Source organism: Delphinus delphis, chromosome 9, assembly GCF_949987515.2.
Source record: "Delphinus delphis chromosome 9, mDelDel1.2, whole genome shotgun sequence".
Taxonomy (NCBI): Eukaryota; Metazoa; Chordata; class Mammalia; order Artiodactyla; family Delphinidae; genus Delphinus; species Delphinus delphis.
Genome location: NC_082691.1, coordinates 94,622,687 through 94,639,729, shown reverse-complemented (window position 1 = coordinate 94,639,729; position 17,043 = coordinate 94,622,687). Strand labels below are relative to the sequence as shown.

The window sequence follows — 17,043 nt, the reverse complement described above, 5'->3', positions numbered from 1 at the left end:
GGCTGGCTGCATGGTACAACTCCAGGGACACGACTCACATAGGATGTCAAGAGAAGCAAGACATGGACTAAAAAGCATTATGACTCTGAAATCTTAAGTACCACACCTGAAAACCCTAGTGTAGTTATGATCACCTAAGAAGTCTACAGAATGAGGATAGGACCTGGGACACCAAGCTTTAAGGGACAAGCAGAACAAAAAGACACCCTAAAGGTAACTGAAGAGGAGATGATCAAAGAGAATCAAATGTGGCAGATAGGGACTGAAAGTATCCACTTCATTTAACAACTAAGAGGCTATTAACGACCTCGTCAAGAACAGGGTCAATCAAATCATGGGAACAAAACCAGATTTTACTAAGCTTACTCTAAAGTGGAGGTAGAGGCTGCAAGTGTGAGGCAAGATCTCAAGAATGGTACAAATGGAACAGAGAGAGCAGTAAATAAATGGGGACCCACAGCTGAGATGACACGTTAAGCTAGGAAGAGTTTGACAAATAGGGGGAAAGAAGTAGGAAGGATGAGATTCAAGATACAAGCGAGGAAAAGGATAACCAATGAAGGAGGAAGAATGGGATGCAGATCAGGGTTGGAGGGGTCGGCCTTGGGCAGGAGGATGGCAACCTCATCCAATGAGACAAAAAGAAGAGGAATGTGTGTGCAGGGGTAACTGCCCAGTGTTCTTTATTTTGTTTTTGAAGTAGGAGTTAAGGTTGTCCAAGAATGAATATGGAGAAGGTGAAGCAGGAAACTGAGGAAATTCATGATTATTTCAAAATAAGTTTGTGAAAATGGAAGAGTCACCTGACTATGGGTTTAGTGTATCATTTTCTTCAGGAGGATTCAACAGCCTGGGTTTGTGAATTCACAAGTGGCCGGTCAACAGGGTTGAGATTTTGCCCTCTGAGACTTTCATTCTCTTGTTTGTTCCTTCCTCCATAAATACAGTATGTCTCAAGGACCTTCTATGTGCTGGGTCTTGGGGACAACACGAAGAAAGACAAACAGGGCCCCTGCCTTTAGAGTCTTATAATATAAGAGAAAAAACACACAGAACAAAAAACTATAATAGTAATAAGTATTATGTAGAAGTTCACAGTACCATGAGAAAATGTAGAAAGTCTGCCTAACCAAGACTGGAGGGGACAGGGAAGAAGTAACATTTGAGACCTGGAGAAATGGTAGTTGGCTGGGGAAGAAGAGAAGGGAAGAGAGTTTCAGGAGGGAACGTGTATGAAGGCCCTCTAAGGAACCCTGAAACAGAAAGGACATGCCACTTTGGAAGGCCTGAGAGTTCTACATGCCAAAGTGTGGAGTGTGGCAGGGCTATAGCTGTCTACAGATGGGGCCAAGTCATGGAGAGTTGGTAAGAATTCGGGATTTGAGTCTAAAAGCAATAGCAATTTGCATTTTTAAAAGACTGCTCTGGCAGTGCTGTGCAAAACAGATTAGAAACAGGCAAGAGTAGATACAAGGAGAACAGTCAGAAAGCATTTAGTAAGAATCCAGGCCAGAGATGATGGTAGTGAGCACAAAGGTGGCAACAGTGAGGAAGGACAACAGAAATCGAACAAAGTAAGTGATACAAAAGAAGTAAAATCACTTAGAACGTATAACCTGAATGTGGGAAATAAGGATGAAGGACGAATGGAGGATCACGTTCAAATTTTTAGTCTGGGAAACTGGATGGTGAGTGGTACTAATCACTGAGAAGGAACCGGTTTGACAGGAAAGCTTTTGATTTTATTTTTAGTCTGTTGAGTTTGAGGCACCTAGGAAGCAACCAAGGAGACAACCAAGCAGCCGAATGCACAGATGGGTCTGCAGCTCAGAAGAGGGCTCTATGGAAATACAAACCTGCCGTCTGTCTACCTACGGCTGACAATAAAGCCACTGCGAGCAGATGAGATCATACAGGGAGAGGGTATAAAGGGAGCAGAGGGCCTAGGGCAGAGTCTTAGAGAACTACTGCTGTAACCCCTGAGTAGAAGGGAGAAGTAAAAGGTGAGAAGGAATGGCCAGAGGAGTAGGAGGGAAAACAGATACCTGGCAGTCAGAAGCCAAGGGAAAAAAAGGTGTCTCAAGGAGAGTCAACGGTGTCTAAAGCTGAGCAGTCAGAAAGGATGAGTAATAAAACTGGTGCGACTAACTTAAAAGAAGACCACACAGGATGTAGAATGGGTAGGAGGCAGGGAAGCAGAGAGAACCTATTCAAAAAGTTTAACTTAAAATAGGAGGAGGAAATGAGAGTGAAAAGGCCAGGGAGGACATACGAAAAACTGTGATGAATTGTGTGATGTGTTGAATCAAGGAATCTAGGACAGGAAGAAAGTGAAGAAGGCAGGGGTGAGTGATAGATTGGGAAGAAAATGGAGGTCCCAAGGGACAAGAAGTCTTGATAACACTGAAAAAGAGGAGTAAAGGAAGAAAACTGGAATAATAGAAGGGCGAAATGAGAGAGTCAGATGCTTAAGTTCCATTTTCAAAAGTGGAACAAGGACAAGTGATGACAAGGTTTAGCATTCAACCAGTGAGGATGGGGAGAGTTGAAAGAGGGCAAAGTATTAAAGTCCCAGGAATAGATTAAGTCAGGGACAGGAAAGACAAGGTGTTGTTAGGTGGGATGTTCACATAAACACTCAGGGCATTCAGAAAGATAACAAGATAACAATGCCCTTTTCTCTTAAAGAGAAAAGGACATTGATAAGCCAGGCACCAAAGCCTAAGTCTAATGTAGATGAGATCCCAGAAAGCTGGGTGGTTTACGGTTTTATAATATAGCCAGATATTATGAGCCTCAAAGGAGAAAAGACTTTTATAAGAAGATGAAAGAGTAATGGTTTGGAATAGGTACCGAGGAGCTAGGAGAATGGCAACCCCACCTCACAACCCATCTGAAGAGGAGGGCAGCTTCTATTCAAGACAGCTGCAGGGCAAGATTTTTGCAGGGAAAAAACTAAAATAGTATTATAAAAAATAATGTGAGGACTGTTATGTGAAAAGTTTGGGATTTTTTTTTGTAAAGACAATAGAAGGAAACTACCTCAACATAACAAAGAACATATATGAAAAGCCCACAGCTGACATCATATTCAACAGAGAAGACTGAAAGCTTTTCCTTAAAGATCAGGAACAGGGCTTCCCTGGTGGCACAGTGGTTGAGAGTCTGCCTGCCAATGCAGGGCACACGGGTTCGTGCCCCGGTCTGGGAAGATCCCACATGCCGCGGAGCGGCTGGGCCCGTGAGCCATGGCCGCTGAGCCTGCGCATCTGGAGCCTGTGCTCCGCAACGGGAGAGGCCACAACAGTGAGAGGGCCGCGTACCGCAAAAAAAAAAAAAAAGATCAGGAACAAGGGAAGGATGCCCACTCTTGCCACTTCTATTAAACATAGTACTGGGAATCTTAGCCAGAGCAATTAGACAAGAAAAAGAAATAAAAAGCATCCAAATTGGAAAGGAAGAAGTAAAATTGTTTGCAGATGATGTGAGTAGAAAACACTAAAGAGTCCACACAAATAAGCTATTAGAATAAACAAATTCAGCAAAGTTGCAAAAGTTTGCAAAGTTTACAAAATCAAACACAAAAACCAGTTGTGTTTTTATACACTAACAGTGAACAATTCAAAAAGGAAGTTAAAAAAAAAATCCCATTTACGGAACAGGATAAAAAGCCCAGAGATAAACCCACGCACCTATGGTCAACTAATCTATGACAAAGGAGGCAAGGATATACAATGAAGAAAAGACAGTCTCTTCAATAAATGGTGTTGGGACAACTGGACAGCTACATGTAGAAGAATGAAATTAGAACACTCCCTAACACCATACACAAAAATAAACTCAAAGTGGATTAAAGACCAAAACATAAGACTGGACACTATAACACTCTTCGATGAAAACATAGGAAGAACACTCTTTGACATAAATCACAGCAAGATCTTTTTTGATCCACCTCCTAGAGTAATGGAAATAAAAACAAAAATAAACAAATGGGACCTAATGAAACTTAAAAGTTTTGGACAGCGAAGGAAACTATAAACAAGACGAAAAGACAACCCTCAGAATGGGAGAAAATATTTGCAAACGAATCAACGGACAAAGGATTAATCTCCAATATATACAAACAGTTCATGCAGCTCTATGTCAAGAAAAAACAACCCAATCAAAAAATGGGCAGAAGATCTAAATAGACATTTCTCCAAAGAAGACAGACAGATGGCCAAGAAGCACATGAAAAGCTGCTCAACATCACTAATTATTAGAGAAATGCAAATCAAAAGTACAATGAGGTATCACCTCACACCGGTTAGAATGTGCATCATCAGAAAATCTACAAACAACAAATGCTGGAGAGGGTGTGGAGAAAAGAGAACTCTCTTGCACTGTTGGTGGGAATGTAAATTGATACAGCCACTATGGAGAACAGAATGGAGGTTCCTTAAAAAACTAAAAATAGAACTACCATATGACCCAGCAATCCCACTACTGGGCATATACCCAGAGACAAACATAATTCAAAAAGACACATGCACCCCAATGTTCACTGCAGCACTATTTACAATAGCCAGGCCATGGAAGCAACCTAAATGCCCATCGACAGGCGAATGGATAAAGAAGATGTGGTACATATATACAATGGAATATTACTCAGCCATAAAAAGGAACAAAATTGGGTCATTTGTAGAGATGTGGATGGACCTAGAGACTGTCATACAGAGTGAAGTAAGTCAGAATGAGAAAAACAAGTATCGTATATTAATGCATATATGTGGAATCTAGAAAAACGGTACAGATGAACTGGTTTGCAAGGCAGAAATAGAGACACAGATGTACAGAACAAACGTATGGACACCAAGGGGGGAAAGCAGGGGCAGGGGTACTGGTGGTGGGATGAACTGAGAGATTGGGATTGACATGTATACACTGATGTGTATGAAATAAATAATAAGAACCTGCTGTATAAAAAATAAAATAATTCAAGAAAAAGGGGAAAAAAATTTTTTAAATCCCATTTACAATAGCACTGAAAAGAATAAAATATTTAGGAATAAATATTTTAACCAAGGAGGTGAAAGACTTGTATACTAAAAATGATAAAACACTGCTGAAAGAAATTAAAGAAGACACAAATGAATGGAAAGACATCCCATGTTCATGGATTGGAAGGCTTAATATTGTTAAAATGTCCATACTGGGCTTCCCTGGTGGTGCAGTGGTTGGGAGTCCACCTGCCGATGCGGGGGACACAGGTTCATGCCCCAGTTCGGGAGGATCCCACATGCCGCGGAGCGGCTGGGCCTGTGAGCCACAGCCGCTGAGCCTGCGCGTCCAGAGCCTGTGCTCCACGGTGGGAAAGGCCACAACAGTGAGAGAACCGCGTACTGCAGGAAAAAAAAAACCATACTATGCAAAATGAGCTACATATTCAATGTAATCCCTATCAAAATTCTAGTGGCATTTTTGAAAAAATAGGAAAAACCATTCTAAAATGCATATGGAATCTCAAAGGGCCCTGAATAGCCAAAAGAATACTGAAAAAGAACAAAGTTAGAGGCCTAGCACTAATTTCAAAACATATTACAAAGCTACAGTAATTAAAACAGTATGATACTGGCATAAAGATAAACATATAGATCAGTGGAACAGAACAGAGAGCCCAGAAATAAATTCTCACATATATGATCAAATGATGTTTGACAAGGGCACCTAGGAGACACACTGGGGAAAGAACTCGAAATGGATTAAAGACCTAAACCTAAGACCTAAAACTATAAAACTCCTAGGAAAAAAACATAGCGGGGAAGCCTTTTGACACTGGATTTGGCAACAATTTCTTAGATGTGACACCAAAACCAAAAACAGACAAATGGAATTACGTCAAGCTTAAAAACTTCTGTGTAGGGGCTTCCCTGGTGGCACAGTGGTTGAGAGTCTGCCTGCCGATTTAGGGGACACGGGTTTGTGCCCCGGTCCGGGAAGATCCCACATGCCGTGGAGCGGCTGGGCCCGTAAGCCATGGCCGCTGAGCCTGCGCGTCCAGAGCCTGTGCTCCGCGACGGGAGAGGCCACAGCAGTGACAGGCCCACGTATCGCAAAAAAAAAAAAAAAACTTCTGTGCATCAAAGGACAATCAACAGAGAGAAAAAGGTCAATCTATGGAATAGAAGAAAATATTTGCAAATCATGTATCTCATAAAAGGTTAAAGAACTCCTACAACTCAACAAATAACCTGATTTTTTTTAATGGGCAAAAAACTTGAACAGACATTTCTCCAAATAAGATAAACAAATGGCCAGCAAACATATGAAAAAATGCTCAGTATCACTAATCATTAAGAGAAACGCAAACGAAAACCACAGAATGCCGTATTGCACCCATTAGGATGGACAATATCAAAAAAAAAAAAAAAAAAACCCCAGAAAATAACAAGTGTTGATAAGGATGTGGAGAAATTGGGATTGCAAAATGGTGCAGCCACTATGGAAAACAGTATGGAGTTTCCTCAAAAATTTTAAAATAGAAATACCATCTGATCTAGCAATCCCACTTCTGGGTATATACCCAAAAGAATTAAAAACAGGATGTTACAGCCATATCTGCACACCCAAGTTCAATGTAGCATTATTCTCAATATCCAAGAGGTGGAAGCAACCCAAATGCCCATCAACATATAAACAGATAAAGAAATGTGGTATATACATACAATGGAATATTATTCAGCCTTAAAAAAAGAAGGAAATCCTGCCATATGCTACAACATCAATGAACCATAAGGACATTATGCTAAATGAAATAAGCCAGTTACAAAAGACAAGTACTACATGATCCCACTCATACGAAGTATCTAAAGCAGTCAAACTTACGGAAACAGAAAATAGAATGGTGGTTGCCAGGAGCTGGAGGGAGGAGGAAATGGGGAGTTGTATTCAGTGGGGATAAAGTTTCCATTTTGCAAGATGAAAAAGTTCTAGAGATCTGCTGTACAGCAATATGAATATATTTAACACTACTGAGTGTACACTTAAAAATGGTCAAGGTGGTAAATTTTCTTTTACTGTTTTTTTACAATTTTTTAAAAGGGGGAGGGAGGGGTGCTAAATAGCACCAGAGCATGCGGAGAGAAGTCTGAGAAAAGGAAGCTATGCAGGACAATGGGGGGTTGCATTCTGAGCAGTAACCTTGAATGTCAAGGGTAGAGACAGAGCAAATGATGCCTCCAGCCTCCTGCTACACTTCTAGTTCAAGCTGTTTCAGATCCAACTGAGAATGAGGCCTCCGACGTGCCACAAACTTAATGGGCCTTTTTTAAAGTCTCAAGACTACGCTGGCGAGAAATTATTATGGTACCTTAAAGACATCCTGAACAGGGGACACGGTTACTTCCTCACATCTTCACCCAGCAGTAGCAATGGCAATAATCCGCAGCAGGTGGGAGGTTCTCCCACCTTAAGCCAGCTGTGGCCTGGACTGGGTGCTCCTAAATAGGAAATCCTGGTTCCTACCCTGGCAGGAGGTATAAGGAGCCTTTCCTCGAGGGCTTAAATGTTACGGCTCAAATTTGCCGTAAAATGTTACGGAAAGACCCGAACGTACTTTTTGGCCAGCCCAATAGTTTGAAAAGGGAGGAAAAGCCAAACATTATATGCTCCGTACACAATTTGTTAAAACATTTCCTCTGCCCTTCTCTTTTTTATATATTAAAATTTTAAGATTCTTAGGTCTGTTCTTTATACGCTAGCTAATGGAATTCAAGTGCTTAGCCTTGAGAAAACTTAGAAAGAAAAGGGGGGAATGTTCCACCTTCTCCACACCTGCAAAAAGTAGACACCATGAGCATCATAAATTATCTCTGATAGTGGTGAACTGAGAACGTTCACAGAAGTACCAGTGTGACTCTCCTTTCCAACGTGGAGACTTCCATTATAAAGCCTGTTCAGTTTTCTGTTTAACAAAGCAGTTATTCGGGACACTCGGATGTCAGAGAATGTTGCTATATATTTAAGACGTAGCCCTGAATCCCCAAAAGACTGCAATTTGATCGGCTCTCTTAGTAATCTGTATAACTTTTATATAAAAGCTGTTTATTTAAATCTTATTACCATGTGAATCCAGAAGAGGACCTCTGGCACCTTCTTCTCCCCACAGACCTGCAAGGCTAATAAAACCCAAGACTGCCTGGAATTCCTTATTCAAACAAAAAGTCTGAAAGTCTGTTTCATTTAAATGAACTAATGGGTTCATTAGTTTTGTTGTTGCTAATGGGTTAGATGAGGAAAATCACAGGGGTTGCAGGTAGCAGACTCAGTGTCTAGCAATGGGCACTATTAGAGATTGAGAGACCGTAGTGGAAAACGGAAGGACCACCCAAGGACACGTGTGAGTTCCAACCCTCTACTATTACTAGGGAAGTCCCTTGTTTCTCTCTAGGCGGCCCTCAATTTCTCCCCGTTTTGATCTGGCTGCAGTAATCTGTGTCCACTGAAGTACAAGTGTTAATAGCTCTATACAGTTTCCATCTTTCAGAACTGGGTACAACAAGAAGCCTTTGTCTTTGAGGTTTTAACATTTGCTTTCCTTTTACAACACACTGTTTTACAGAGACAAGCACAGCTAAACAAGATTTTAACTGTAGGCCCTTTTGAACTGTTTTGTTGTTGCATGTGAAGGTGGGGGGTATGGGGGCTGTCAGATATTTACCAGTGTTTTCCATAGAGCCAGTGGCCTCCCCATGTCATCAGGCAGATCCCAGCTGTAGTTTTTTTCCAATGATTTCGAAGTGTTTTAAAGAACACAGTCATCTTCTCTTAGGGATTTGCTAGATTAGTAGAGGCAGAAAAGAAAAAAATATAATTGTCCAAGGGAATCGTGCAGAGTCCCTATGACTGTCTTCGGTTCTTTCATCCTCTCCATGTTTTCCTTCCTCCCTCCTTCTCCTTCCTAGTTACATCACCTTCTTCATCTCCTCACCCACCCACCCACCTACTCTTTCTTTCTTTCCTTCCTTCCTTCCTTCTTTCTTTCTTTCTTTCTTCACTTCTTTCCACCTAAACTACACTTTTTTCTTCTCTCATCACTTCTTCTTAGAAGGAAGGGGGAGAGAAGCAGGAAGAGAAGAAGGGAATTCTAGGTGTCCTGTCTTTGCTTTCTCCTTACAGTCATTATACCGCTATTTAAGAGTATCTGCTTATCTGGGAATTCCCTGGCCGTCCAGTGGTTAGGACTCGGCACTCTCACTGCCAGGGCCTGGGCTCGATCCCTGGTCGGGGAACTAAGATCCCGCAAGCCATGCAGCACGGCCAGAAAAAAAAAGGAAAAATAAAAAAAGAGTGTCTGCTTATCCATTATATATAAAGTGTATATCATCAAATTAGTAATCAAACTAGTAATGTAAAGGGATTATTCAAAATAGGAGAAAACACTAGGCCCTCAATAGAACATTCACAGAAAACTCAATGAAGAGGAAATGCACATAGCTCTGTAAAAATGCTCAACTTCCTGAGTAATCAAAGACATGCAAATTACAAAGAACTATCACTATTCACCTATAAAATTACCAAAATTTTTAAATGATTATACTCACTGATGACAAAATGAGATAGACACACACTCCTATACGGAAGGCAAACTAGCATAACTTTACTCAAAAACAAAGCGACCGTATAAACCTATTCTGTTTCTTTTCGTCACAGCACTTATCCTGTGATGATCCTTATGTGCTAGTTTGTTTATTACCTTACCCCCCTGGAATGTAAACTCCGTGAGAGTAAAGATTTTGACTGGTCTGGTCACTGCAGTATCCCTGTGTCTAAAATAAAACCTGGCACATAACAGCCATTCGGTAAATAACTGTTGAATGTGATGGGGTTCAAGACATGCTACCCCAAAATATGGCACCTTGCAGAGTGGATATTTTAAGAGGAAGGAGTTCGGGGAAATGGCAGAAGCAGGAAGGTCACCCTGCCCACCTGCCCACCTTGCCCTTCTTCCCTGAAACAGATCATAAAACCCTCCAGTGAGAGGTGCCTGCCCTATACCCAGCAGGAAGGATCCATTTGTCTCCAAAGAAAAAGGGATGCCAAGAAGAATCCTAACACACAGGCCTTGCTGTTTCCCATTTGCTCTAATTACCTCACACCCTTCACCCTATCACGCTCCTCCACGACTGTCTAAAATAAAATACTCGGGCCTGTTTCCCTGGGTCTTCATTTCTCTATGAAGGCTCTCGTTATCATGTAAAACATATTGAGTAAACGTGTATGCTTTCCTCCTGTCGATCAGTCTTTGTCAGTCTAATTTCCAGACCTAGCTAGGGACCCTATGAAGGTTAAGGAACACTTTTCCCCCCACTACATTAAATTTTTTTTCACTAAGAATTTTTGTTGATGTGGAAAAAACTAAAAATATAATGTTAGGTAAAATTAGCAGGATTAAAAAGCCTTATGGAATTGGTATTTACCAATTATGTCCAAACATGAATATAAATGAAAAAAAAATACCAGTATAAATAAACACACAGAAACTTTAAGGAATTCCCTCTTGATTGTGAGAAAATGGGTGACATTTATTTTACATCTTAAATTGCAATGTATTTTCTAAATTTTCTAAAAATAAATATAAAATTTTCTAAACAGATACAGAAAATTTTTATGACTTTGTGTGCATGAGGTAAACAGACCAAGAAAAAAAAATCTTCAGCTTTTGGTGAAGATTCTAGTTCTTTTATTACTCCCTTTAACCACGAAGACTCTCTTCTTGACCTAACTTTAATCAGGCTCCTCTGAGCTCTGCTGGACAAGGCCCTAGCTTGGGCTTCCCTCTCCGCCCCTGTAGAATCCAGTTTGAGCAAGAATCCCACTTAGTTTAGTGAAAATCCCCCACCTCCACCGTTGGTATCTGACCACCCTGGATATCTTATCACCCTGGTCTGCCTTCAGCAAGAACTCTACTGAGTCAGCCTAACAAGAATTCCCCTTAACCCTGAAGTTCCCTCTTAGTAATTTTCCATCCACTGAAGCCCACCCTGCCCCTTGGCTATAAACCCCGATTTGTCCTCGTTGGAGTCAGAGTTGAGTCCAACCTCCTTCCCCCACTCTAAGACCACCACTGCAGTGGTCTCTACATCCACCCAGATGCCTCTCCCTACCCTTGAGTAAAGTCTGCCTGACCCTTCTTCAACAAGTGTCACTACATAGTTTTTTCTTTAACACTACCATTGCTTAAAATTCCTCTCGAGGCCAGACACATCCTTATCACCAGCAACAATGAAGCCAGTGCCAGGGAGCCCACCTTCCTGTGAATCAGAGCCACAGTCCAGGATGGTACACAAAGGAACCCAAAGGCACATGTGATGATTAGCTGCCTCCCCATCGCACCCTAAAGCACGCGTTCATTCAGCATGCTGGACTCTGTGCTGGGTGCTAGGCAGAGAAGCACAAGCCTCTATTCTCAAGTGCTGGCAACTGTTAAACCCACAAGTGCAAAACAATTACACAATTTATGATTGTAATACAGTGGGAAGGATGTTGAGGGGTAAGTCATGGCTCTGTCAGAAGCCACAAGAATGACCCAGTGTAGACTGGAGGTGACACGGTGGTCCATGGCTGGGGGAAGTCTTCCCAGAAGGCGTGACATTTACCCTGGGTCTTGGAGAATGAGGAATACCAAATGAGAAGCTAAAGAGACTGATGCGCACAAAGGCATAAACGATAGCAAGGTATGTTCAGGGAAACACAGGTGGGGAGTCAGGTATAAAGAGCAGTGTAAATATGGAAGGTGAGAACAAGGCCTCTCAAACTCTAGTGTAAAACTTGTTAAAATGCAGATTCTTGGGCATTACCCCCTGAGACTCTGACTTGTTCTGGTTGGGCTGTTAGTGAAACCAAGCAGGACCCTGTGGGGTTCCTGGGCACAAAAGCCTTTCTGTGTCTCCCATTTCTAGACTTTCCGAGTTCCAAAGGGCAGGTTCAAACAGTTGCTAATCAGGGAAGGGAAGGGATACAGAGACAAGGGAGGAACAGTCAAAAAACAGTAGTGCAGCCTTGGGGCAGGGTCCTGGTTCCACCTCAAGGGATACACATAACAATATCTTTGAGCTCTTCCACAGAACTAAAACCCCCAACAAATGGAAGATGGTAACTACTTGATGAAGCGATCTTCATTTCAGAGAGGTCACAGCTGAATAACCTCGAGAATCACAGAAGCTCATCAGAAGACCACCTGAGGCCAGATTAAAGGAACGCAGGCCCTGCGCACACCCTGAGCCTTATAAGCAAGCCCGCCCTTGAACCATTGCTATAAAACTCCTCCCCAAATCCCCCTGGGTTGGGACACACAGTTTTTGAGGGCATGAGCCTGCTGTGTCCCTCTCTGCCTGGCAAAGCAATAAAGCTATTCTTTTCTACTTCACCCAAAACTCTGTCTCCAAGATTCAATTCGGCACCAGTGCACAGAGGTCGAGTTTTTGGCATCATCATCTTCATTATTAATGAGTACTCCCATGCTTCTAGTGGAGGTCAGCACCACACTTTGAGAAATAGTAGTCTGGAGACAAAGGATGGGGAAGGTCGGGGAGGTTCAGAAAAGATCAGGAAGGACCTTGACTCCACGCTAAAGACTTTGGATGTTACATTGAAAATGATGAAAAACCTTGAAGGGATTTAAGCAAGTGAGTGATAGGATCACATTTGGACTGCAGAAAGATCACTTTGTAGCAGAATGGAAAATGGGCTGGAAGAAGCTGAGCTAAAAGCTACAGAGAGCCGGTAGCAAGTTCTACCACAATCTCTAGGCACATAACGAAGGAAGAAGCAAAGGAGACAGAGAGAGGATAGATGTGGCAGATCTTTAGAAAATAGAATCTAGCAGCCATTGGAGATCAACTGATTGTAGGAGGTGAGAGAAGAGGAACCAAGCCAGTTTTGTACTTGGGCGACTTACTGAATAGTGATTTCAATCATGAGAGTTGGATTGTAGGTTCATGAAGAAAAGTGTTGGAGATATTGAGTTTGAGATGCCTGTGGGGCAGCCAATGGAAATGATCAATGAATCAAATGTCTGGACTTAGCAGTCTGAAGCCAGGAGAAATTGTCTGGATGGAAGATATAGATTTGGGACTCATCAGTGTGAAGGAGATAAAGTTGGAGTACAGGTGAAATATCCAAGGCAAGGACAGAAGTTAAGAGAACAATCTAACAGTCGTTAAGAGTCTGTTGTAAGGCCACCCATGACCCACTGGAACTCCCTTTGTGTCAATGGGTCTGCGTATTACAAAACTACTGTGGAAACATGCAGGCAACCTAGTGTCGTGGAAAGAGCGCTGGTCCAAGGGTCTTGAGGCCTAGATTCTAGTCCTACTTTTGTTACTTACTGGCAGTGAGAGCCTGGGTAAATCATTTAACCTGTCTCTATGTTCTCATTAGTAAAATGAGGATACACCTGCTCTGCGTAACTCATTTGGCTGCGAAGATCACATCTGATGGGGCTGTGAATGCACTTTCCTCCTTAGTAAAATGAGGATACACCTGCTCTGCTTAACTCATTTGGCTGTAAAGTTCACATCTGTGAGGGGTATAGATGCACCTTGTAAATTTTTCCGGATTTAAGTCATCATCAAATATGTAATATATTAGCTAGCAGTGTATATGCCTTCTAAGTACCCAACAGAACTCTTATTCCCCAATCTCAGTAAAAACTTAAATTTCTACTGAAAAAATAAAATGTGGCACATAATAGCCATTCGATAAATAACTGTTGCATGTCTCGTCCGAAATGCATGGGTTTCGGTTTTTTTTCCCCAAGAACTCCCCAATTCTGATTGTATTCGACCCTCCTCACCATGAGGCGGGGCTTTTCTCACGAGACTTGGGACCCCACAATGGGCAGGTTCTGTCTGTGCATCTCTAGCAAACAAAACCTTGTAAAGCACCTGGAATGAACGAACCAATCAACCAATCCATCAAGCGATCAGCAACCATTCGCCCCATTTTGCAAATGAGTTAGCTGAATCGCTCCCCCCAGCTCCAAGAGAAGTGGGTAAGGGTCACGCAAGTTCAAGGCAGCTCTGGGGCTAGACCCCAGGCCACCAGCCTCCCGCAGCGGCACCAGGAACCCCGCCGTCCGCAGGGAGCCCTCCCCGCGCGGTTCCGTCCGGCCCTCGCTCCCACCCTCCGCCCGCACCCGGGTCGCGACGCCCACCCCACGCCCCGGGGCCCTCCCCGCCCGCCCGGGCGGGGTCCCCGAGCCCCGCTCCCGGCTCCCCGCCCCGGCACTGCAGCACTCACCAAGACGGGTCCAGCGCGCAAGCTGCCTTTCCTGTGCGCTCGCTCAAGATTCCCCTGCTCTTTGAAGGGAAACCGCTGCCGCCGCCCTTGGGTTCCGCAGCGGGTTCCTGGCGCGCAAGGAGGGTGCGGTTTGCAGCGGCCGCCCGAGGCGCGCCGGTGTGTCTGTGTGTGTGTGGGGGTGGGGGGGGCGGTGCCTTCAGTTTTCGATCGCTCATTTATTCATCCATTCAGCCTTATCATCCATCCCTCTGTCGCTCAACAATATTTTATGGAAAGCCTACCGAGACAAACACTGTTTTAGGACCTGGCACTAAATCGGAGAATAACTAAATGAACAGGGCAATTTCAGGTAGTGCTATGTACCACGAAGAAAACGAAAACAGGTGATAGAAAAGGAGTGGGGTGAGGGGAGAACTATTTTAAGTTAGGCCTCTCCGAGTAAGGGGCAATTAACCTGAGACCTGAAGGCGAGAAGGCGCAGGTCAAGCAAAGATCCAGAGGAAAAGAGAACCTGAAGGAGGGCACGGCCAGTGCAAAATCTGTAAAGCCTGAGGCAGCTTACCAAGTCGGGGGCCAGTGCGAGTAAAGCAGAGACAACTAAGCAATAAGAGGTAGCGATGAAGCCGGAGGGGTGGGCAAGACGGGCCATGGTGAAGACGTTATATGGAATGGGATGGGAAGACCCTGAGAGGATTCAGTCAGGGGAATGACCTGATCTGGTTTGCATTTTAAACACCTCTGGCCACAGTGTAGTGAATAGATTCTAGAGAGCCAGAGAGCTGCAGAGAAGCCAGGGCCCATGCTGACCACCAGAGGGCAGTTCTAATTCTCTGTCCGCCTCCCACCAGTTCCCCCACCCGCACGTGTGCTGTGGGGACCATACCAGTCAAGTTTTCTTACTTTTCCTCTCCCATCCATCATTGGATCAACCAACATTTGCTGAGTGCTGCGCATGCGCTAGGCACAGGGGATGCACTCCTGTGCAGCACCCACCCCCGCCCATTGTCCCTGCCCTCATACAGCTTGCAGTCTAGTTTCCCCATTTACTGCATAAAGACACGCATCCTTACTATCGCCCCCCCCAGATGAATGTTTTAAGAGAAATGAGAACCACCGACGAGATTATGGTGCAGTAAAGCATACTCGGTCGGGTTCTAATCCTCAGGACCCCACACTACCAGTAGGGTGAACTTCCTAGCCCTTCCACCTGTCAATTAGGAGACTGGATCACCGTAAAAAAAAATCTCTTCTAGCTATAAGATGTTGTGATATTCTAGGTATGAGAGACAGTTATTTTCAACTCTCCTTTTCCAACCATCTAAAACATTTGCATTTGATAATGAGTTGCTGAACTCCTTGCCTGCAGGCTATAAAAATCTGCAACTTGATGCTGCATGGTCCAATGGGCAGACTAAGCTTTAGGGTTTCAGCAAAGTGAGAAAAGTTTGGCTTAAATGAATTTTCCATAATTTTCCAATCAGAAAATGAAGAAATATAGAAAGAAGCTTTTTCTTAAAATATATATCTATACTTTATATATAGATGTGTATTTTGTGTATGTATACTTTTTATATATGCATATCTTTTCTTGTTGTTTTAGGGCTGATTTTATTTTTGTTTTGGATTACACAGTGACTGGGAGCTCTACACTCATTTCTGTCTTTAGGGTCAACAAAGAACAGAATCCAGTCTCGCTGGGACACCTGCATCACGTGTGGATGTGATCTGACCACGCTGAATGTGCTCGTGTGCATGCTGGCCTGTGAGCGCCCCTGTGAGGACAGCTGTGCAAGCATGGCCGTGTATCTGTGCACACGGTGCGGATAGTGTTATGGCAGTGAAAAGAGGCCTCCCTCTGTGGTCTGTGACTTATTGGCACAATTGGACGAGAGCACAGCACTGCCCAGGCTGCAGATGGGCATTTAGTGTGGTCTTTACACTGCACTTAGCCAGTGCGGGAAGGCAGCACTGTCCAGTAGGTAAATGTATTTGCACCTTTGGAACCAGGTGCCTGGACTGGAATTCCAGCTCTGCCACATACTAGCTGAGGGAGTTGAACAATACCTTTCATTGCTTGGTACCTAAGTTTCTATAATGATGATGATAATAACTGTATCTACTTCAATGGATTGTCATGAGGAGTAAATGAGTCCATACATGTAAATCCTTTAGAAAAGTACATAGAACAGAGTTAACACTCAATAAATACTTGTGGTGTTTTTGTTTTTGTTTTTTTCCTGTAGCCACTGCCTAAACCTCAAGCAACTACCAGCTAACCAGAAAATCCCTGGGATCCACCAGGTACCCTGGAAGGAAGAACATGTATTTGGCAAAACTGGGATGAGCTGAGAGTTTCAAGCCCACCGGGAGCAGGCCATCCGTGCACATGGATGGAGTGCTAGTCGGCCAGGGCGAGAATTCTGAGTACCGACCCCTCCGCAATCCACCCCCCAGGGTCACTGAAGACAGGAGACAGGAACGTTAACTCACAGAGGGCTGATGCCAAAGAACCAGGGCTGGGATGAGATTTCAGATCCCCTGTTCAAAACGGAGGTCACAGCTTTGACTCTCCCAAAGCTCCGGGGAGAGGGCGTGAGGGTCTCACCGGAAGGTAACATCTGGATGGGGTTGAGCTGTGGGAAAAGAAAACTCTGGTTTTATTTGAGTTAGAGCCACGCACTGTTGAAAAGCTCAGGCATCACAAGGCAGATGCCCAGAATGCCTGTCGAGAAGGGTGACAGGCCTCTGCCACCAGGGGGAAAA

The 17,043-nt window shown here is 43.6% G+C and overlaps 1 protein-coding gene across 3 annotated transcripts in view; it reads right to left on the bottom strand.

Annotated features, from left to right (window-relative positions):
- AGK (acylglycerol kinase) overlaps positions 1–14,307 on the bottom strand; it is an 86,324-nt gene extending 72,017 nt beyond the window's left edge. Inside the window, exons 1-2 of one of the 3 annotated variants that reach the window (XM_060021012.1) lie at positions 14,281–14,307; positions 8,699–8,816 (exon numbers count right to left, since the gene is read on the bottom strand). In XM_060021012.1, coding sequence (XP_059876995.1) covers positions 8,699–8,799 — 101 coding nt within the window. In that variant the 5' untranslated portion in view covers positions 8,800–8,816; positions 14,281–14,307. Of the gene's footprint in view, positions 1–8,698; positions 8,817–13,834; positions 14,080–14,280 lie in introns of those variants that run through there. The other 2 variants (XM_060021011.1, XM_060021014.1) reach the window with 2 other exon arrangements.
- Positions 14,308–17,043: the final 2,736 nt, after the last annotated feature.